A 23268-nucleotide genomic window follows, 5' to 3' on the forward strand; every position below is an offset into this window, starting at 1 on the left:
AAGAGTTGGGGTTGTTCAGCCTGGAGAAGATAAGGCTCCAGGGACATCTTTTAACACCTTCCAGTATCTAAAGGGGGCCTGTAAGAAAGATGGAGATGGACTTTTTACCAGGGCCTCTAGTGACAGTACAAGGGACAACAGTTTTAGAATGGAAAAGGATAGGTTCAGATTGGACATAAGGAAGAGATTTTCTTACAATGAGAGTGGTAGGACACTGGAACAGGTTGTCCAGAGAAGTTGTGGATGCCCCTCTTCCCTGGTACTGTTCAAGGCCAGGTTGGATGAAGCTCTGAGCAACCTGATCTAGTGGAAGGTGTCCCTGTGCATGGCAGGGTGCTTGGACCAGATGATCTTAAAGATTCCTTCTAACTCAAATCATCCTATGATCTCATTTTACCTGAATTGTATTGATGGGATGAAAGACGACAATGCAGTAGGTATTGCAGGTGTCTGTGCAGTTAGTAAGTATCAAAGTGATTAAAGTTGTACTTGGCAAGAAGGGCTTTGTGTGCATGTATGTGCTAAGTATCTATCTTACTTTCAGGTTGTATTTGCTGGACACACTAAAATCTAGTAATGCATTTCAACAGCAGTAGCTGGTGTGGCATGATCTATTCTAACAAGATGCTCAATTTACTCAGTATCACAGTATCATGCAAAAGCTGCTACAAAAATAAATTTCTCTAAAAAGGAGAAAAAAAAATCACGGTTTTTTTTTAACACTGTGGAACAGGCCACAGGTGCTTTGATGGTGGTTGAAGCTGTATCTAAGCTGCAGTCTGTGAATCCTGAGTACTTCCCAGGAAAGCTGAAGCATAGCTCCCACTCAAGCAGTTTGCAGGGCAGTGCAATCTCATCCCTGTGGGTGCAGGGTGTGCTGGTGCTATGCACACCCAAGTGGGAGAGCCACCCCCACAGCACTCCTGCACCCCAGGGCTTTGCTTCATGTACTGTCTCCCTGCTTACTTTGACCCCAGTGCACAAAGCAGGCCTGCATGCAGGCTCTTTGCCCTAAGCTGGGTAGAAAAGCATCCCACAGATCTCTTTGTTTTTGAAATTATGCTCAGGGATATTTTTCCTTGCTAGAAGTGCCCATGAGGGCCCTGCAGACTGTCCCACCACAGCCACTTCTCAGCCCCACCACTCCCTCAGGTGGGGGGTCACCCGAAGCCTGGGTGAACATTTTTGCTTCTAGATGGGAAAGTTAAAGTTAGTTTAGCCACTCATTTCCATGAATCTTCAAAGTGCTCTGTAACTTTGGGTAAGCTTTAGCAATGTGAAATAATATAGATATGTGGAAGGAAAGTAATTCTGACCTCATTTGCGCCTATGTAGTTGGCTGTGCTCTATTTGGCATTTCAGGTGGAAGGAGACTAGAGCCCTAGCTGGTGCCCAGTATCTCATCCTAATATTGGAAACCTCTCACCCAGCACAGGTCAAGGATGAACAACTTTTTTTCTCCTTCTTGTTTATGGGACTTGAAATAAAACAAAATGGACAGGAACCTACAACCAGAGATTCTGATTGTATCCAAATCAGGCCAAGGTAAATCAAGATAAGATCTGACTAGGATTTAAAGACACTAAAATTGAACAACGTTAACCAGTAACCTCTACCAAATTTGCTAAACCCCTCAGGTTTCTCATCTCTAGCCTATCTCCACTTACAATATCAATGGTAAGAGTTAAAAAGCAGTGGATGGTATGCATATCATATCTGGTATTCAAAGCAAAGGTGATGGTTTCAAAGGCAGTATTGTCTCAGAATTTCAAATTCGCTGGTGTTCATGTTACATAGAGTACCACTTGGTGGTCATTTGGAAGGCGCTTCTACTTCTGTGTATCTTTCTTCTAGGTTGGGTATAAATATTCCTGGGAGTCTAAACAGAAATGCATTTTGTTTAGATACAAGTCTTAGGCACAAGTTAGAAAACTGCTGACTGTAATGAAAATATATCAGCACTTAGTAGTATCCAATAATATAAAAAATGCAATTCAGAACATCTGCAACTACATATGTATGTGTGTGCGTCTATATATAGGTATAAAGGTACAATACATACATATAAACACAGACACATATACAGAAATATTCACAACTTGAACTGTATTTGTAACTAACCTGAAATACTGCAGCAAAAGTTCATTCTGATGAACCATTATTAGAGCATTTTCCAACTTTTGGCTCTAACCATACTTACAATGTTCACACATCAAACTAAACTTTTTGCTATCCTAACTTTCTGCTGTTCTAGCTTTTTGCTATCTTTTTTGCTACCTTAATCAACATGTCAGAACCAAGAATTTCTATATGGGGACTGTAAGAGTACCCTGCCTAGTGTAAAGCTATGCAGCTACCAAACATGCTTGCAGCCATGAACGCTGGGCGCCTGTTGATGGTAATACTTCCTTGGAGGGCAACATTTTGCAGATTGGAAATGCATAAAAGGCAGAGAACCTCCGGCGCGCAGCTGCTGATTCATCGCCGCAAGGTTCTGACTTTTGCTGGAGAGGAGTTCTCTGATGAGCAGTGATAAAAAGAAGTGGATGATGCAGGTGGGAGTTTGACAGGGCTTACGGCATCTCCCTCCTGCAGCTTCCAGAGGAGCTCTTCATTAGTCCTGCTGAGCTTCTTCTTCTCCTCCACTTCTTTCTCAACGTATTCTTGAAGATTAGCATTCTCCTCTGACAATTGCCTGGAGAGAGAACCAGGACAACATGTAAGGCACACCAGGGCAAAGATGGTTGCATTAATGCAGCCAGCACTGCACAAGAGGCAGGACCAGGCAGAACACTGAGTAGCAAGCCACATCCCATCCCATCTCATCCCCCTGCCCCTGAGCTGCTGAAGCTGGGGCACAGCTGTCACCAGATCTCTTCACTGCTGGGTGAGAAAGGCATCTCCACAAGTCACAGCTTTCCCACGCTGTCTGACTCTGACTCCAGATGCACCTGTGTCTTTGCTCTATACCTCTTTGAGGCATCTCAGCTGCCAAAGCTTAAGCAGGATGAACCCCAGCCTTCTTCTCTGGCCTTGTGCTACTGCCAGCATCAAGTATGGCATGCAAAAGTGCCAAGAACTCTGTGCATGGACCATGCACTCCAGACACTTTAAAAATGGCCATTTTCCCATATAGACAAGAGAGTAAAAACTAGTAAGTCCTAAAAGAAGAATCTAGCATATTTATTTATTTGTTTGTATATTTGAAAGTGCTGGCTTTGCCTGGGAAGCTGTGGGTTTGTGAACAGGGTGGAGCTGAAGAGAACACCATCAGTCCCACAACTAGGACTGCAGAGCATGCCCAGCCTTGGTCACTGGTGTCTGGAGAGGACTTCAGAGTTGGCCCCAGGTACTTGGCTTGGGGATGTAGGTAGGCACAGCGGTTTCACATGTCCTCTTGCATCGGTATTTGCTTGTGGCCGAGTTGGTTTTGGCTCCCTGAGAGCTACCATGCAATGAATCCAATCTAAGTGTTTTCTCCCCACTTTCAGCACATGGAGGAAGCAGGTGCACAGCATGGGGTTGTGGCGTCTGCACAACCTGTTCACGGGCACAGTAGTTTCTACCTGGGAATGGGCCAATAAATCCCCTGCCCTTGTTTCTCAGCTTAGATGCCAAAGCTGTGCAATGAGTGAGCGAGCACTTGTGGAGTGTTGAGTGAGAGAGCACTTGTGGAGTGTCAGAGCGAGTGCAAAGAGGAGAGAAAGCAGTTGCATCCACTGACTTTTTCAACTCACAGCTACTGAATGCAAAAGAAAAGGATTCTGCCCTTTCAATGCTCCCAGCTTTAGCTTAGTCCTGATGCAGGATGCAGATCAGCTTCAAGGCCTTTCCTCTCCTTTGTAAAAGCTCATGAGGCTATAGGTCCTTCTCCAGCTCCTTCCTCCTTGGTCCCAAAAAAGCCACTATTCCTGACTGCAGTGCTAGAGAAACTTGATCAGCAAGGACCAGGGAGGTGTTCTCCCAGCATGTCCAATAACTTAATGGCTTTTGGGGAGCTGGGGCATGGGAATATCTATGGGCTCCAGCCTTAGTGAGTTTGCACGAGGTGACTGGTTTTGAAACAAATGGAGCAGTGCAGGTAGAATATGGGACCTGATTAAGATGTGTTTTGGGCATGTGCTGACAACAACTACATACTGAAGGAAGCATGAAGGAGCACCAGGATTCTGCAGCTCCATTACGCTTGGGCAGGAGCCAGGTCCTGATGTGATCAACCTGGGGCAGCTCTGGGCAGGTACCTAACCTGATTTACAGGCAATTTAGGATTTTATAGAAATGAACAGGGAGGGGCCTAACCTTCCCCTAGATGTTTCCAGCATTCAGCAGCAGCTGGGTGTGGATTTTGGATGCACACAAAAAATTCTGTACAACTCCTTTTCTGGGTGTAGCCTGAAGCTTATAGCAGATGTCATGGGCTGCTGGTGCACTCAACAAAAGCCTCTGAGATGGTGGGGTTGGCATTTCTGATTCTGTTTAAAAAACATTTTTTTAAGAATTTCTGCTTTTTTAGTCTTGATTCCTACAGAAATGTGGTTCAGGTAATCAAGAATATGTCTGTTTCTTCTCCTACTCCCTGAAAGTTCTGAATCATGGAGCAGCAGCTAGCAGAGTTGAAGGATTAAAACACAAATTGACAGAAGTTTTCAGAAAGCTGCTTGCCCAGTAGAGAAGAAAAATCCTATCATGGTCCTAATGGGGAACCAGCTGTAGCATGAGCTCACAGTCTAACAGTCATGAGAAAGTCCACATGGGACCTCACCCTGAAGAAATAACTCTTGTTACACACAGAATTACTTTCTTTTGCAATGTCGAACAAGGCAGCCATAAAAATTATATGCAAAGCCCAGTACATTCGTTTCAGACAGCATTTGCTGAGGAAAAATAAAAAAGCACATGCTCTCCCTGCCTTTGCATGTCTCTTAGTGTGTAACTGGCTGGTAAAGCTCATCTGGGTATTGGGAACAGGTTAGTCACAACAGCACAGACCGCAGAGCAGAGTGAGGGGCTCAGCTCCCTCCTCTGCTAAAGGCACTACTTGGACAGGAGCAGACATGATCAGATGTGTTCTCTCCCAGTCTCCCAACTATTTAAGCAGCTGTAACAAATCACAGCCATAAACCCACAGAGATCTGCAGGGGCACACCAACATGACAGAAATGTGGGAGATGGTGCTTGAGTCGTGCCCTCGATCCAAAAGGTCCAGAGATCAATGGGTTCCTGGGCTATGCCAGCAGAGACCAGATCTGGTCATGTTCAGCTTTGGGTGCTGGAAATTACCATTCTTCAAACAACCCCAGTCCAATGGACCGAAAAAATGTTCGTTGATTGGAGGGAGGATCTGAAGTGTTGGGAAATCAGATGATTTTTTCAAGTGTTTGGGGAAGTTCCAGCAGAGGCTCTGTGGAACTCCTGCATCCAAAGCTGGGGCATAGTAAGGCTCTTGTCCCTCCCTTTGTACCTGCTTTTGGCTATAATTGAAAATATCTCTGCAGTGCACCCCTCAGGCCCCAACACCTCTGGAACACCCCTCCTGACCATGCTGCAAAGACTGGCTTTTCTCTGGCTCCCTCCCTCCTCTTGCTGCTGTTGGGCTGTCACAGCTGCTTGGGCACCCAAACTGCAAACTGGCAGAAATAGCTCCAATTCGTGTTGTTCCTCAGGGAGGCCAGCTCCCAGGGCTCATTCATGTTGTACTTCTCAGGCAGTGCCAGTACAACAGAAATGAGTATCTGCATGGCTACTGCTGCCAGGAAAATGCAAGTCTTAATAACTTCAAATTTAAAGCCCTGGCTGTCCCTATAGCTGCCCCATATTCCCCATATTCCCCATATTCCCCATATTCCCCATATTCCCAAATAGTTACTGCTGAAAATTACTGTCCTCAAAGATGACTTTAAAGACTGACCTCAAATTCAGAATTTCTCCCAAAAGATGTTCTTGAAACCAGTACCTACACAGTTACAGGTAAGAAACAAAGTACTGCAGCTGGATGCTGGCAGGGAGTGGAGGGAGGATGCTATTCACTCAGCCAGAGACAGGTAGCTGCAATGCAGAGATGCCAAGCACTGAACCAGGAACGCTGGCTGCTGTCAGGCGTGGAGAGAGACTGCCACTTCCAGGCCACAATTCATCCAGCCCTAAAGCAGGTGTCTCAAACTGGTCTCATGAACCAGACCTTAAAAATTCCTAGTTTACCTCCCCAAGCACAGAAACACTGTAGACACCCATCTCAGACAGTGACATATGTATTACAGGTATTTACAATCAGGTGAGAGGAAACATAATCCTCACCCCATGTGAATGTTAGTGCACGTAATGCTGCCTTTTAAAAATATCTACATGCCGGAGATAATTTCAAAAGGCTGAATCATTAACAAACGAAGCACTCGAAAGACAAAAACTAAAATCAGAGATGAGACACTGACAGTTTAAAAATCAGCTAAAAATTAAATTTAATTTTTGGCCAATGGCATTATTTCTGACTGTAGTGACAGCTTAGGCAGCTGCAGGGTTGGTACAAGACCAGCTCTAGTGTCTCCCTCTGGCACCCTTTCTGTCTGGCTCCTGCTGTGGTCTCTGGCCTTATAGCAGACTATGAACTCTGGGACAGGGACTGTCCTACCCTTCTTTTATATACCACCTAACTAACACAAGGAGCCTTGACACCTTTGCCAAGTTGTGACAAAGGTGCAAAGAAGCAGTGCCAATGAACAAAACCATCTATGGATAACCCTGCCTGGGTGACAGAGGCATTGGTAGCATGTTTCCTGAAAACATCCCATTCCCATCCTCATTCCCACTGATTAATGGGTTTCAGGGCACTGATACTGAGATCAGAACCACCAGCAAGCTCGCTCTCAGCAGCATGTCAAAATCATGGAAATACACAGACAGATATGTGGCCTTCCTATATAAAGTAAGCAAACCCCAATATAAAAAGGATTTTTTAGCAGAACAAGCAGAAAAGGACATAAATACACTTTCAGGTGAGGTAAGTTTTTCCCCTTCTGAAATAAGTGTCAACCTTGTGCAATTATGATCTGGAGCCTTCTTTGAAGCTAAGACAGATTGCTATCAGAATAAACCTTGTGCACTCAATCCTGGCTCTGAGTTCTCATTCTGTTCGGTGCAGCATGGTGATTTTTCTTCCAGTTTTAAATTTTTTTCAACCTGCAACAAAAGAAGGTTTGTTAAGTCTGAAGCACACCCAACACCTGATCCAAGATAATTTGTTCTTTTTTTGTCCATAAAGCAACTTCTAAAATTTGAGGATAGATGGAGGTGGTGACTGCAGCTAAGACTTGGAGGTCTGACTCACACCACCACATCCTACCGGTGAAGTAAGTGGGGCCATCAGCAGAGCAATGAGCAGGGGCAGAGCTGAACTAGCCTTTACTTCTAAGTGAGGAGGAGGAGGGTCTTAGTTTTGTTCAGTGCAAATGAAGGTTTTCCTCAGTGGTGCCCCCCCAGTTTTCATCTCTCAAGGAGCCAGCGTTATGAGCTGTTGTTCTTCGACAGGAAGCTGGTGGCACTTGGGGAGCATGGGGATGCCCAGCATGGAAAGGACATTGTGGCATAAGTGGTCCTTCGTCTCGTGATGAAGGAGGAGTGCAAGGTGCTATGATGCACATCATCCAGCTCAACTAGTCTCATCAGACATAACAGTCTGGCATCCAGCCTTTAGGATTATGATTCTTCAGTTATGGGGAGGAACAACATCATCCAGCAGGGCAGAGGATGCTCAGCAGCAGCCTTAGACTGCTGCTGCATTCACATGAGGAGGGTTGCCCTTTGGAGACTCTTCTCACTACCGCTAACAATGTCAGCTTGAATAACCAGCTTAAACTAGACATTTAACTTTAAGCTGTAATTAATTGAAATGAATCCTATCCTAAGCACAGGTAGCTTTTATTCAGGACAGTTCAAGGACAGAGTTTGAGGATATCAATAGCTGTGTATTAGAACATCAATAAGATGTTTACAGGCATGTTCCACAGCCTCAGGTGCCCTGTTTTTTTCCAAGCTTTGAATTTGACATACTTTATCACCTTAGTTCTTGGTTTTCCAGCAGTTTGAATTTTGCTGAATTCAACAACTTTGAAAGAAAATAAGATGGCACAGAGTAACCTTATCTCTGTGTGAGCTCGGTTATTGAATTTCCCAACCTTTTATAAAGACCCAAAGTACTGTGCACTGGAGTTACCAATAACTCTCACTTAATGGGGGAGATGTCAGTTTTATGTAGTGTTTTCCAGTCTGTGCAGGTAATTGCAAAGGATACTCCTGATTCTCAGATATTCTGGCCTGACCCAGCGTATTTTGTTAGAGTAGAATGTGAATTCTGGCCCAGTTTTCTGGCTCTGAGAGAGGAATCACTGTCATGGGCACCCTCTCTGCTTCCTCAGTAGTTTTCATAAGTAGTACCTATGCCACCTTCATTTCCAGTCTCCCTTTCAGCAACCAAGGAGCCAAACCTGACCCTGTATTTGAATACCCTCTTGCTCCCTCATGAGGCATCTCTTCTTTCAGAGCATTTGGAGATGCCATGTAGATGTTCTGGTACTTACAAAGATACACCTTTAAACAGAAAGCAGTTGTGCCTTTGGACCACAGTAGACACAGTGTTTTACTGTGATAAAGGGTAAGAATAGGACTGTGTGCTTGTATGTGGTTAATCAGCAAAAGCAGTTGAATGACCAGGAACTATTATAGGCTGTTGTTTGGGACTCTTTTTTTCCTAGTATAACCCTACAGAGCATGTTTTCAGATGCTGGCTTAGCTCCAGGAGCAGTGCATTGGAAGGAACACAGATAACAAGCCTCAGTTGTAAAGAGGCACTTTTCTCTACATCTACTTACTCAAGCATCTGTTCAGCAAAATAATCATCGGAGTTCTCAAATTTCCCTGTAAATGGAAGCAAATCTTGCTGAATGCTGTGCTGAGCCAGCTGCCCCAGCTCCTAGCTGAGGTATTGCCTCATCCTGTCACCATACTGCACTTTTACTGTCTCTGCAGGTTATTCACAAAATGGATCCCCTTTCCAACAAAAAATGTAATTGATAGTGAACTGGGGAGTTCTTTGTTAGGGATACCCACACGTAAAGGATAAGAAAACAGTGTAGGCTGCAGAAAAGCAGTACTGGTGGGTTGGAGAGACCTTTCCAAGAGTAAGCCTTGCTAGGGGTTACTTGCTAAATATTGCTAATTCATACATAGCTCCCTAAATGTCCTCAGGAGCAGCAGCAAGAAACACCATGGTTCAATCTTCCCCATGTGCCCTCCCCAACCCTAAATGGCTATCTGACTCCTGTAGGGGCTTATGATGCAGGCCCTGGGTTACAACAAAGTTTCCCTTCCTCCATTTTTCCTACACCAGTCACCTCATTGTCTAACCTAATAGGTTGAGCAAGTATTGACTGAAAAAACCAAAACAGATCAATGATGTGAAAATCTTTGTGTCTTGCCCCAACCTCCTGTGTTTACTTACCTCTCCTAAGTTCATCTGCTGTAACCAAACTTTTACTTTATTACCTCTGTAGGAAAAATGACAATGACAACTCACCTGTTTTTCCAGCTCCATAATCATCTTCTCCTGTTGGTGAATCTGGAAGTTCTTCATTTCAAGAACATGTTTTAAGCTCTTCAAATCTTTTTCTAAGTGCAGATATGGAGCTCGCACAATCTAAGAAATATGTCAGTGATTTAGATATGTCAGCCATAAATGCATCTTCAGCTATAAGAGAAAAATTCCTTTGTGTACACACTAGTTTAGGAGTTTCAGTGGTGTGAAAACCACCTGGACCTCTGGTCTTCTGCAGCACACCAGAACACTATGAAATTGTCTCCCTTGACACCCCTTTGGCTGGATAGCCAATAATATCCTTTTTTTGACCAGCCTCATGGATAGAAGGATGGGATGCCAGCTTGTTCAGTAATCCCATTCCTAATCATAGTTTGGCAACCACATGAGGTGTTTTATGCTTCTGCAGGGATTTTGCCTTGGGAAAAGTACAAACATGAAACTGAGGAAACTGGACAAGTGAGGTGGAGGTGAAAACTACAGTGTTCTGTCTTGTCTGCACCAATGCATCATAGTGCCTGTTAGCAAAGGTCAGATCTGGTGGGTAAAAGTTCCCCCTCTGCTCAAGAACTTCAGATGTAGGTATGTAGGGGATACTAGTGTTCAGCTCATGGGCAATATTTGTGCTCTGAATTATACTGATGAAATACTGTCCCTGACTTTCACTGTTCTGGATTTTTCCCAGTGTAACTCACTCCAGTGAACTGCCTGGTGGAACAACACTGTGACACAGCAGAATTTGTTCTTGCACATAAATTAAATACTGCAGTGGAGGCAGAAAAGGACTGATGCTACCTGTTTCCCATGGCCAAGCCTGTTTAGACATTTATGCTTCTTTTCTAAGGAGTTCTGTCGCCCGAAAATTCACTGAGCCCCTTGCACACCCCACTATTTTCATTGTGTCCTTTCTGTCATGTTGATACAGCTGCCCATGAAGTTGTGCTATGAACACCCTGAAATGCCTCTTTTTGGAGGGTCATTTCAGGGTTATTTCATTTCAGATAAATAATTGCAGTGTGTGTTTACTTACACACTGTAAATAAACAGCATGGATGCAGTAGGCAGTAGTTGAATAAATATTTCATATGACAGGGTTATCCCCTGCAAATCCAGAAAAAAAAAAGAGGAAATAGAAGGAATATCAAAGAAGTTGTTTCAGAAGGCACAAAAAAAAAAGAAAAAAAATGTAAATGTGAAAAGATAAAGAGGAAAAGTGAAAGAGCAAAAAAGGGAAAGAAGAATAGACAGCAGAAAGGATATACTAGATAGAGTTAATGAAATGTTTTGGAAGCAGAGCTACAAATGCTGGGTGAAAGAATAAAGAAAAAGAAGCAAAATCACAAAATGATGGACCTAAGGCTAAGATTTCTGACTCTTCCCCAGAGCTCAATATTTGGAGTCTCTGTTGAGATCTGCCACCTCATCCCTGGGGTGAGGATCCCATTGCTATTAATTGAATTGGGTGATGTGAGTCATATTTAGAAACATGTATCTTGATGACTGTATAGTGAGAGTTGTCATCTACCTTCAGTTGTTCCTCAGTGTTTTTCTTCAGAGCCTCTTCAAATCGGTCTGCTTTGGCCTTAAGAGATTGATTCTGGAACGTGAGGGTGTCTATCTGGTCCTGGAGGGGAGATATACAGATTAATACACAAACTGTCTTAGTGACCTTCATACAAGTCAGTCTGCATTGTGAAACTACCAGGAAAGCTGAACAAGGCTTAGAAACCCCTGTAAAGTGGTATTTTTTTATGTAAGGACACTTGAACATACAATGGAGTGCTTGACAAGCCTCAGAGAATCACAAAATCCTTGTGACACCTGTGGCCGATGCTAAATCATCCCATCACCTTGTGCTGGGTGAGAATGAATGTGTCTTCCTTAGGAGAGCTGGCATTTATACCATATGGATGATTGTGCAGTCCCTGAAGTCTGAATGAGGTAGTAGATACCCCACCCTGCTTCCTTCACCTTTCTAGGCTTCAAACACAGTAACAAGAATGATAAATTCGTGGTGTGGACTTTAAATGATCGTCATTTCATCTCAGAGCTATACACCGGAACAACATGTTATTGTAAGCAATCATATTCCTGTTACCATCAAAGGCATATCTGTACAACACCCATAAAATCCACAGTTGCTGTGAAATTTGTGTTCTTATCTTTCACAGTTGTGATTTCTTGGCTGCAAAATTACATCAGTGCTTATTGCAAAACTGCTGACACACCTCAAGCTGTTGCAGCAGTGCAAAAATACGTGCTAGTTAGAGGGTTTAAAACTGTAATTCATCTCTGCCTGTGAAATCAAACAGGACTTGCATTATTTGCTCTGGCATCTTTACTTGCTTACACAAGAATTCCAAACTTAGCGTGTATCACAGTCATACTTCTGCCCTCCACTCCTTGGAATTTCTTCATCTTGAGAGCCTGGTGTTAAATAGTGGGATGTGGGAGATGTGATGTGCAGGGCTGATCCTGGCTGGCCACAGCATAGCTGCACAGCAGCCTTGGGTAATCTGCATCAGGGACCACATTGCCCTCCAGTGGGTCTGGAGATGTGTCTACAGCATGGGACCGGCTTTCCCACTTTCAGGCAGCAGGGAAGAGTTTAAACCAAAGGCACGGGGCCAGCCAAGGAGAGGTCAGTGTTTCTGAGCCCTGGGGGTGCCAGCTGGAGAGTACCATGTAGACAAGGTGATGCTCGCAGCCACCATAGATGCCAGAGCCCGGCCCACCACGCAGGGAAGAGCTCAAATTTACCAGCAGTCAGCAGGGTCAAAAGGACATTCCTTGTTTTATCCAGATGCCCTTTTGTCCCTTTACGTTTACCCTCTCTCCTGAACCACGCAAGGGGGAGGAAAAATCCTGAGGGTTTGCTGGTAGATCCCAGTTTGGACAGGCAGAGGACAAGAGGTGCTATAGCTGGTAAGAAGTAAGAGCCTGGTGTGCTGGCAGCACACAAAGGGACTGGGGCTGCCCCATCAGCTGCTCTGCAACATCATTACAGGGGTGGGAAACAAAGAAACTGCTAACCTGGAGTGACAGCCGCAGTTTTTCGAAAGTCTCTTCTAGTTGTGCCTTTTCCAGTTTGTGAGCAGTATTCAGTTCTGGGGAAGTTGCACAGACATGATATTACTAAGTGAAGCCTGTCAAACCAGGGTCTCAGAGCACACAAATCTTGAGCCAAGTGCAATTCAGGATGCAGTTTTAGGACATGTAGGCGGAGTAGGAAACTGCTAGAAATATACTCTGTGAGTTGTTTTGAGGATCAGTTTTCCTTATCTCTCACTGGTTGCAGATACCTCTTTTTTCATGTGACCATATTATGGTCATTCAGTGGTTTCAGAACTGCTCAAAAGTCCCAGCTCCCAAGTACTCTGAAAAGGATCAGTCTGACAATGGGTCATTTACCTATGCAGAGTGAGTATCCCCAGATCAAAGATTTTTAAATTAGATATATTTAAAATCTTGGCTTGCAATTTCTTTGGGAAGATAGAGAGGAGGGCCACCACCTCAGGTGCAAAATGCAAATGATAGTGCTTCTCCTCAAGCTGTGGCAGATGAGCTTTGAGGTTTATTCCAGTAGTGAGACTGACAGAGAAGACAAAAAACATGATTAAATGTTTCTCCGCTAGAATAACTCATCCTGGACTTAAAAATAACCAGAAGTTTAATAAGCAAAGAGAAATAAAGTTTAATTTCTAAAGCAATGGCACCAAAATGTCATTCAATGCAGTAGGAACACCTACCTTTTTAGTCTACAGACACTCTATTTGTGGTGTTTTCACGCCCAAGCCCATGGGATTCTGCCTTCTAACCCCTGTCACAGTAACAGCAGCGATAATACCAGTGCTCCAGTTATTGCACAGTGCACTATCCCGCAGCTGCTGCAATGCCTTTTCCAGGCACAGGAGGGCATTTCATACCCGCACCAGGATCAGGGAGCACAAACTTTGGTCACCAGACCCTTGATAAACCACAACTAAATTTTATCAACGAAAAATACAAACAAAACCAGCCAGATAAGAATATCCTCAAGCATGAAACAGCTTTTTACTTAATTATTTTCAAAATTGCATATGTTAATTTACAGATGGCGTGCTAGACACCTTCTCTGCCTATGGGAGAGGGGAATAGACTGTTCTCAGTTCATGTTATGCTCTGGACTGTGTCTCTAATTGACACAATAGAAAGCTAAGCAATATGGTCTGGTTTGGAAATTGTGGGAAAACCTACTAGAGCTATTTAAAAAGTAGACTGTTAGGAAAAAAAAAAAAAGAAAAAAAAAGAAAAAAAAAGAGGGAGATTGTGCAGGTAGCTGTTAAATGTCAGCTAAAGCATTCACAAAGACATGTGTTTAGAGACTGAACTGGAAGGGAGGAAACAGCTCTGTCTGCAGCATCAGTCCTATGTCAAAACTGCAACACAGAATAAAGATAACAATGCTAAGGTACAGATTTGCATGAGTGTGTGCGTTGGTCTGCTCAGCATGGCCAGACGTTTGCTGCTGAAAATGATGAGTCTTGTTTATAGAAGCAATGTGAGCATTTAAGCACCTAAATTCAGAGATATCCAATGAGCTCTAGCCTCATGAATACCCAAGGATTAGCCTCTTGAGAAAAGTATGTGTGTGAAGTGAGGTGGAATTTGGACTCTATTTTCAGCAACCTATGGAGAGTCTTATCTTTGACCCAGAAACCCCCCTCAGATAATCTCAGGTCAAAGTTAGATGCTGTACACACTGCAGACAGCTCTCCCTCTGCCCTAGCATGAACTTAGTGGTCCATCCCATGTGAAAGCACTAGACCAACACAAATTTTCTGTATCATCTGCTCTGGAGGAAGAAAATCCAGGCTTACACAGTGTCACTACAGCATTAATTCTTGCTCTGGAATAGCTGTGTAGCTGTTGAGTCGTCTCTGGCTTACCTTGAATCTTACAGTCATTCTCATCCTGCAGTACTGTAATGGCAACTATGTGGTTATTTTCCAACTGTAACATTGCAGCTTCATGTACAGCCGTGATATCTTCCACCTGTTCCAACAACAGTGAGTGGAGACATGGACACATGATTAGACACACTGTGGCACACTGACAAGCCACTGCTAGAGAGCTCCAGTGAGCTGGAAACAGTAAAGGGACCTACTGAGCATGACACTTCCAACACCTGAGCCAGTTGTATTCATTACAAAACAGGCATGTTGGTGTCTTGAGTGGTAGTGTGTAGTCACTGCCGATAGTATTTTTGTTCTTTTAGCTTAATGGTGATAAATATGTACATAAGAAAGCAAAAGGTCAAAAAGTCCTTAGGTGGAGATGGCATTTATTAAATGTTCAGAAATCTCAACATTGCATTAATCTAAATTATATTAATGACCACACAACCCACGGCCATCATGGGAGCAAGGAAGCCATCATGGGAGCAACTGGAAGAGGGCTGTGGGCAGCCTGTGTTCCAGTGCACCCAGTGGGTTTGTGACTCCTTCAGTATATTGTTTGCTAGTAGACTTGGCTAAAGGCAGAGTGAGATCCCTAATGATGGTCCCTTGATAGACATCAATAAACAAAATACAATGAAAAGTGGTGATCAAGGTTAAGTCAGTGGTCCAGAGCAGTTTCTGAATGCAATGCGTTGATTTGTTTTTCTGGGGTTTGTAACCACAGTGGTCTTATTCCTTAAATTTAACACAATAGTATCTGTAATATCTGGCAAGGCAGAGGATCGGACTATTATAGTTTTACAATGAAATGGCTCTTCATTCCAAAGTGCCTTGACTCAAACCAGCTTTTTTTGTTCACAGTTATGTTAAATGATGGTAGAAAGTTACTGCAGCTGAGTTTGCCTTGACTGGAATAAATGTTATTTCACTGCTTTTAACAGTCAAACGTGTTAGGTAACCCAACAGAAGCAAAATTTCCAACCACATTGGAGAAAGCATGCTCTTAGAATGAAAGTTAGGTATTTAACATGGAATTTTAAATTATCCAAACTAATTTTCATAGTAATGCGGGAGATGACTCAGTGGTGAAGAACTGTTTGCAAAATAATTGGGACTCAGCCTGCTGATATACTGCGTGAAAGAGCAAAGAAAGATGGGGGGGTCGATGACTCAATGAGCTACTAATGGGACAGGAAGAATTATCACCCGACTTTTTCCAGAGCACCTTGTCCCTGAACATGATGTCTGTAGGCTGAAATCTCATGAGCATTGCCTTGTTCTTTACCTCATCCTTACTTACGTCTTTATTCATACTTTAATTGCCTCTTGGCTGAGCAGCACCCCATAGGAATGATTATGCTCAACTCCAACCCCTTCAGAAGGTGAAGGGATCTCCTCTCACTGCCACCATCCTTGGCAGGTTATTTATCTATAAAGTCAATTAGATATGTCCCAAATGATCTGTAGGGACTTTTCTGTCTTCTGCTTGTTTCATATCCACATCCCAAATGACTCTTTTTAATCTTTCAGCGTGACCTCCTGTCTGCAATTTTTCATGGCAGATAGTCAACTTGGCACTGGAAAGCAGATCTCTTGGATGCTAATTCCAGTTTTGCCACTAAATTACTCTATAGGCATGAGCAACACACTTAACACAACTCATGTTTATTTTTGGCTATAAAAGGTACCTCAGGTGGGATTTTTAAGCCTTAATAAAGTAAAATCAAGAGAAGGCTCCAGTGGGCAAGCCAGATCACAGCCTTTATTCTGCAATTTTGCCCTTAGTTACAAGGAGATATGAGAATGCACTGGCATATATGATCAGTTTATGAGGAGTTTGGCTCTCATGCTCTGCTATCTCCTCAGAAACAGCTGAACCTCCCAAACCTGACAACTGTGTATCCAAAGAAACAACAGCTATCCAGTGGTGAACTAAGTGGTCACTACAGCAATACATCATGGAAGATTAAGTTGTGACTGGAAACCATGAAAGTGGGATGACTATCTTCCAAATTAGATGCATGAATCCAGAAATGCATGCAGATCCGTGGCCAAAAGGATTTTGTTATTGTTATTGCCTTAATGAACGCAAATTCAAATCCCCCCATGTAGGTGGACAGCTCAAGGACAAGGCTTTTCTCATGTACACCATAAGAGTTACATTTCCTTGACCAAGAAACATTGGTGAGTAGCTTTCCAACATGGCCTGTCAACCTCCTCTGATCCAAGAGCACTCAACACAGGATGGGTTTACAGTGGAGTAGGAATTCAAAGGGAAATCCTGATAAAACTCATCACAGTAGCTGAATTATGAATTGAAAATATGGGGTAAAACTCTGATATACTAGGGTCACAGCAGCATTTTCAAAGTAGTGGAGAGGGATGTTTGTGTTATCTTCAGAAATCAAGGAACTCCCTCTGGAGCAAACCCACAGAGGGAAAGATGCATTTCCACTACTTCTGTGTGATGATGTATAGAGTGACAGCAGATGAAAATGAGAAAAATAAACATACTTCTAGTTAAGTTCTACAATGACTTGTATCACCCTTTCTTGCACTGATTAGCTTGAGAGGAGAAGAACCAAGATCTGTTCTTGTGGTCTTCTGAGCTTGCAGAAGCACTTTAAAGAGTAGCAGAGCTAAGCTGTAAACTATCTCAGCAAAAAATTAACTCTCAAAACAAATTCCTTCACAAATGCTGATGTCTGGTGTTCCAGGAGAGCCAAGCCTTGCAGCTAGAGCTCATATCTTCTACCAGGCAGACTGACACAGTGACACAGTGAAAGGGTAAAATTGTCAAGGCTTTTGGGAACATGACCCCTCTTTCATATCAGAAAGAAAAGCAGAAAATGTAGAGGCCTTGCAAGAAAACCAACTTGCATAAACGAAAACGAGGACCAAAAGACATGGATTAGCACAAGTTCTAACCATTCACAGATGAATATTTTGAAAAATATGGTTTAGGACATGAAAACCTATTTGATAGCACCTTCTAATGCATCTTTGAATATCAACGTAGTAACAGAAACAGGTAGTTTGTCTGGGGCAAAACAGCCCAGTTGCTTCAAGCCTTTGTGTTGCATGTTACAAGCCTGCAAATCAATACCAACTAGCAGGCCCAGCAATTAAGAAAGGTAAAATCCGGCAGGAGTCCTTCACACCCCTGCACTGAAGAATCAAACCAAATTGCACAGTGATACCAAGGGCAGCAGTCACTCTGTGTGTCTGTCTGACATGGCTGTCTGACCCAAGTGCCAGCAAGGACAGCTCCTATCCCAGAAGTGTCTTACAGTACATCAAATACAGGCAGTATTATTGATCTTAAAGACTGCAGGCTGCCATCTCTGCTGTGCTGCATCTCTCCTCTCCCGTGAGCTCAGTGCAGGCTAGCCCTTTTCTCTGGGCAAAATGCTGGCAAATAGGGGGCCTTATTGGCTGGGCTTATGTTCCACAGACAAGTGGCCCTTGTGCTGCATCAGATGCCCGGGTGGCATGCCCACGGCAGTGGGTGCTGTGGCATGCTAAAGCCTAAAGGCACAGATTACAGAGCGCATCTGAGTGCAACAGATACACGTGTGAGAAAAGCCCTCATGACCTGGGGAGTTGGGTAGTGGATAAGAGTTGCAACTGGAAAAATCAGAACTGCGTCCAGTGCTTACTGGGGGCAAAATGAGAAAAGGTCGGGTAAAGGCATTATTGACATAATCCAGGCCAGGATGTTCTGCCACTATATGAAAGGCTCCCATAGGTGAGTTACAGTGTTGTTCACTTCAGCCGTTCAAAAATAAGACAAAAGTAGCTGCTTATGAGAGTATTCCTACCTAGATATAGAAAGCAAAGCAAGGAGAAACACTTGTGACATACACTCCAAGAGATTAGACTGGATGGTGAAGCAGAAATCAGGGGATCTGGAGTGCATCACGTGCTTGATGCTTATGCTGCATGTGTTGCATGGGTGCTATCACTTCACTGTAGTGCTGTTTAACTAGCATTGGAAATAATAATGGGTATGGTTCTGCTGGCCTTACCTGTGTTGAGCAGGTTCTTGTTAAGTCTTGGTTTCATATAAATTGCCTAAAATAGGTGGGTTGAGGAGCAAGTATGTGTGGGCAGCAGAGATACTCTTAATATTTTTACTGTAAAACATAGGGAAGCATGTGAAGACAAGACATAGCAATGTAATAGACTACTCTGTAGAAATAACAGCAGAACTAATAGCGAGAAACAGCAGTAAAGATAGTCATAAATACATTTTTTCAGTCATCAATTCATTACCAGTGCCTTCCTGTTGGAATCTTCAATATATATTTCATTACCTGAACCCTCCCAGTACTGGCATGGACTACTCTTCAAAGGCCACAGATGGAGACTGACCTGATCCTGATGCTGCAATTTGGCTTGCTCCAGCTGCAGCCTGTGCTGCTCCTGCAGGCTCTCCCTCTTAGCACTGTACTCCTCCTGCAGCCGCTGCTCCAGCGCCTGCATCTCCTCCTGTTGCTGCCTGCGGAGCTGCTTCCCTTCCTCCTCGAAGCGCCTCTCCAGCTCCTCCTTCTCGCTCAGTAGTTTCTTCCATCTCACTGTGTTGAGGGCTATGGGGACAAGACCATGCAGTCAGACTCTGAACTCCTCTGGACCCAACAGTGGAATTGGACCTGTTTGTACACCACTGAGCACGGTGGTTCTCACTGACTCTGGGACTTCCATGAATCTCAGCCAGCAACAAGTTCTTGCTGCTGATTCTCCCTGTCCCGCTCTCTCTCACACACATATACACATGCATTTGTTTCAATATAGGCACTGTCAGAGTATGCAAAAGCCCATGCAAAACTGGAATTGAAAAATAACAACAACAATAACTATAACATTAATAATAAATAAAACGCGGAATTCTGTGGACCTGTAGGGTGACTGATTGTCCCCTCCTGACCAGCACAGTCTTGGATCCACTTGGGGATTTTACCTGGCCTTAGATATAAGAAACAGCATGTGAGACAATCACTTGACACAAAGCCTTTCAACTGGGATATAAGATTTTTCTTATTTTCTTCTCTCAAGACACAGTCTTGGGTAAGTTCCCACTTCCAGTGAAGGCAGAAGCTGCCTGGGCTCTTGAGGAGCACCCTGTGCACATATTATGCAAGGAGTATGATTGATGACTTGACCAGGAGAGGGATTGCATCTCACACATCCCATTTTCCAGCTGTTAGAAGGTGGTCACCCCATAAACCTGTCTTTTGCACCACCTCCAGTAAGGACTACTCAAATCCATTAATGCACACTTCCTTAAAATACTTTTATACTCAAACCACTCTCTTGTGTGCTTAATGGAATCAGAGAGCACAAGTGAAAGGCTGATACTGAAGGAAATCAGAAAATGTGAAATTTTTACTCCAGTGAACTAACCCAGTGATTATGTCTCAGAATTCACAACCATGTCTACAATTGTTTTCCAACAGTTCCATCAAGTCAAGGATAATCAGTCCATTTCCTCATCTGGTTCCTCACCTATATTGTTCCCAGGATGCAAGGAAAGCCGTGTCACAAACGCTCTGTTTTCAGCCTTGTGCTTTGCTAAAGAACAGTTGCAACAAATCCAGACGCTGAAGACCTGATGTAAGTTGGACAAGATCAGCCAGACAACATTTAGAGAGCAAATTTGCTCACTTGTAAAGATCCAACAGGTAAGAAGTGATTAAAATCATCATGACCACAACATTCAGAATACTAGTGAAGGAGAGACGGGTTTCTAGAGCTTCTTTCTGATTTAGACTCACAGCTGATTTAGAAAGATTATTAGCTTTCGAACAAACTGTCTGCATAGTCATCCTTCCTTTGCCTTTCAAAATGCACATGCCATGCACAGACCTGTGTAGCATTGTAAACGGGAGGATTGGAAGCAGCTGTTTCCCTGCTGCATGCTTCAAACCCATATTTATCCTATGACCATATATTTGCTCAGTATCTGGCACCCTGCATGTTTTTCTGGCTCTTTCTACGATGGTGTCAGACTGTGCTCATTTTTTCCAGGATAGCAACAATTTGTCCAAATTACCACTGCTGCCCCCACAGTTCATGTTGAGTGCACCCATGCAAGGTAGTTTGGGCACCCGAACTAACCATTTCCTTTCCCACATAGCTATTTTTCACCCTGTTTAGAGCTCTGCTTCCACACTTACTGGACACTAGTATCCAGATTTGCTCAGTATGTCCAGACAGATAAACACTACTGGGATCCTGTTCTGATCTTAATGTTTTCTGGAGTCCTATGAGGAACTCTGTGTCCCTTCGAAGTTCTCTGCTCCTTACAGAGAGTGAACCAGTGAGCACCTCAGTGGCAGCACATAGAAAGCTTTCCCACCTGCCTCATACTGAAAATGGAATGGTACAATTTGTGTTTTATATGGTCATTAGCTGGAATGCATTTTGCTTTTTTATTTTCTTTGGCATGTAAAGTGATCCCAGAGCAGGAGGGGTTATGCTTGCAGCTATGCCTTCAGTAGAATTCAAACTTCCTCAAGCTTTAAATGGGAGCTGTAATGAACCCCATCTCTCTCCATTCTCTCTGATGAGATTACCCAGCACATAGGAAGGACTGGGCAATGAAATAACATGCTCTAACCAAAAGAAAGTCCATCTGAAATACTTCCTGTAACCTGAAACGCAAAACTATTCACAAATCAAACTCTGATGCAGCTGCAAAATGGAGGGAAGAGGAAAGCAGAGAAAGTGTGCTTGCATGCCGTGTTCCCCACACACCCAACAATGCCATTGGAGGCAGAAAATAGGGCCATTGCCCATGAAATTTGCCTTATAGTGAATATAAAATACCTCTAATGCGAAGGAATGAATCCTACTGTAAGTCTCAGACTAAGACAAATGAGGTCAACGACCGAAGGGGTGAGGAAGAACTGAATCTCTTCTTAGTGAGGAGATGGACCTTTGGGCCTGGCTCTACTGGAACAGGCATAGCAGAAGGCAAAATCCATGCAGCCTAAGGCTCTGCAGCTCTCCTATCCTCCTATGGAGCAGGAACCAGCATGGGAGAGCCCTCTCTGCTGGAGGTGGCGTTGAATCTGCTGTGGCGTCAGTGTATGGTTCTGGTGAAACAGCTGCGTTGGCACCAGCAAGGACCCCAAAACAGATGCCTGAACAGAAGACTGGCTAATGTTACTGTAAAACAGTGAATTTCAGGCATCAGGATAGGGATACTGCTAAAGTGAGCCACTCTTGTAGAAAAAGAAAAAATCACTAAGAAAAGTTATATGAATCTGTTACTGACAGGGAACAAGACAAGGAGAGCAAAACTACAATTGGCTGCTATCATGAAGAGTTACACCCTGGTTGTCTTTTTCCTTCTCTCTGGGTATTTCCCTTGCTGCTTACAGGCTGGAAATGATTCTGACATAATGTGGCATTTCCTGGGATGGCAGTGTGCTGGGTTAAATGAGACTGGCTATGGTTGCCTCTCTATTCCCTGAGCACCAAGTGGCTTTTACAATGTGCAACAGCTGAGCAAAACCCATTTCTGAATGGGCTGGGACAGTGAGGGAAACGTAGATGTTACCACTGGACTGACACCCTGCCACACACACAGACTCTGAGCCACAGCCCAACCTCCCATTCAGGAGGGTTAATCTTGATGGAACCAGGGGGCTGGTGTCTTGTGGCTCCAAAGAGGGACTGTTTGCTGACATGAGAAAGAGGCTCTTTGCCACTTAGACTCTTCTCTTTGTCCTGACCCTTGACCCCAGATTCACAGAGAAAATCCCAGCCACCATGCTCAGGTTACGGGTCCTCTGACTGGGAGGCATACCCAGGAGGAAATGGTACACAGGCTTTGGTTTCCAAATTCTTGTGAATACAGATAATACAAATTTTAAACTTGACATCAGATCGTCTTGTCTTCATCTAGTTTTTTTATGCATCTTTATACCTCCTCTCAACTCACTTCACATGCCATTGGTCTGCAGAAAAGAAGCAGGTAATTCTGACATTTAATTTCAATTAGCTTGAAGGGAAATAGCCCATCTTCAAAACCTCTTTATTTCAAGAGGCTCAGTGTTGCAGCTGAAAAGTGTTTATATTTATAATTTATAAAGATCAGTTTCTTGACTGTAGAACGACTGCTTCTCATGTTTTTCTAGCCTTGCTATTTCTAGCAAAATACACGAGCAAATCTTATTGCTTAAAAAAACAAGTCCCTCAGTGTTTATAGAGGCCATATTCCTCCCCAGGACTGGGGAGGGAGAATCACTTTCTTATTTCACCCATGCTGGTTTCAGACAAGGTGTGATACACTCACAGAGGTGCTGGGGGTAAAAGTCAGCACTGTCTGAACCTAAATATTTTGCTTGAGTCCAGAAGGTGCAGGTCTCCCTAAGCTATTTTAAATATGCTCTATCACTGCTATTGCTTCAACAATGCTTTTATTTACCAAAAGAATTTTCCTTAAACTTAATTCTGACTTTTCTGAACAGTGTATTCTTTCTTGCAGCTTCATTGCTTTGTATAGCAGAATCCTGCAGTTTCTGTTGAAATTAACAAAGACCATGTGCTTTCAAAACTAAGCACGTTCAGCACCTAAATTGTAACTCTGAATTACAGCTATTGCCTAAATAACTAAATGTTGGACACACTGCCTGTATCAACCCTGGCTAATCCAGCCTTGTTTCACTAATTCATTAAGGTATTTGCATCAGTGAATCTGACATGGTGAATTTACACATGAGAAATCAGGAATTTCTG

At 43.5% G+C, this 23268-nt stretch overlaps 1 protein-coding gene across 6 annotated transcripts in view; it reads right to left on the bottom strand.

Moving 5' to 3' along the window:
• MTUS2 (microtubule associated scaffold protein 2) overlaps positions 1-23268 on the bottom strand; it is a 253012-nt gene continuing 229744 nt past the window's right edge. For all 6 annotated transcript variants that reach the window (XM_032680343.1, XM_032680342.1, XM_032680341.1 and 3 more), the window contains 7 exons: positions 18898-19112; positions 14512-14617; positions 12617-12690; positions 11109-11207; positions 9566-9685; positions 7073-7173; positions 1-2697 (listed from right to left, as the gene is read on the bottom strand). In XM_032680343.1, the coding sequence (XP_032536234.1) occupies positions 7078-7173; positions 9566-9685; positions 11109-11207; positions 12617-12690; positions 14512-14617; positions 18898-19112 (710 nt within the window). In that variant the 3' untranslated portion in view covers positions 1-2697; positions 7073-7077. The remainder of the gene's footprint in view (positions 2698-7072; positions 7174-9565; positions 9686-11108; positions 11208-12616; positions 12691-14511; positions 14618-18897; positions 19113-23268) is intronic.

This window comes from Chiroxiphia lanceolata, chromosome 2, assembly GCF_009829145.1.
Source record: "Chiroxiphia lanceolata isolate bChiLan1 chromosome 2, bChiLan1.pri, whole genome shotgun sequence".
Lineage (NCBI taxonomy): Eukaryota > Metazoa > Chordata > Aves > Passeriformes > Pipridae > Chiroxiphia > Chiroxiphia lanceolata.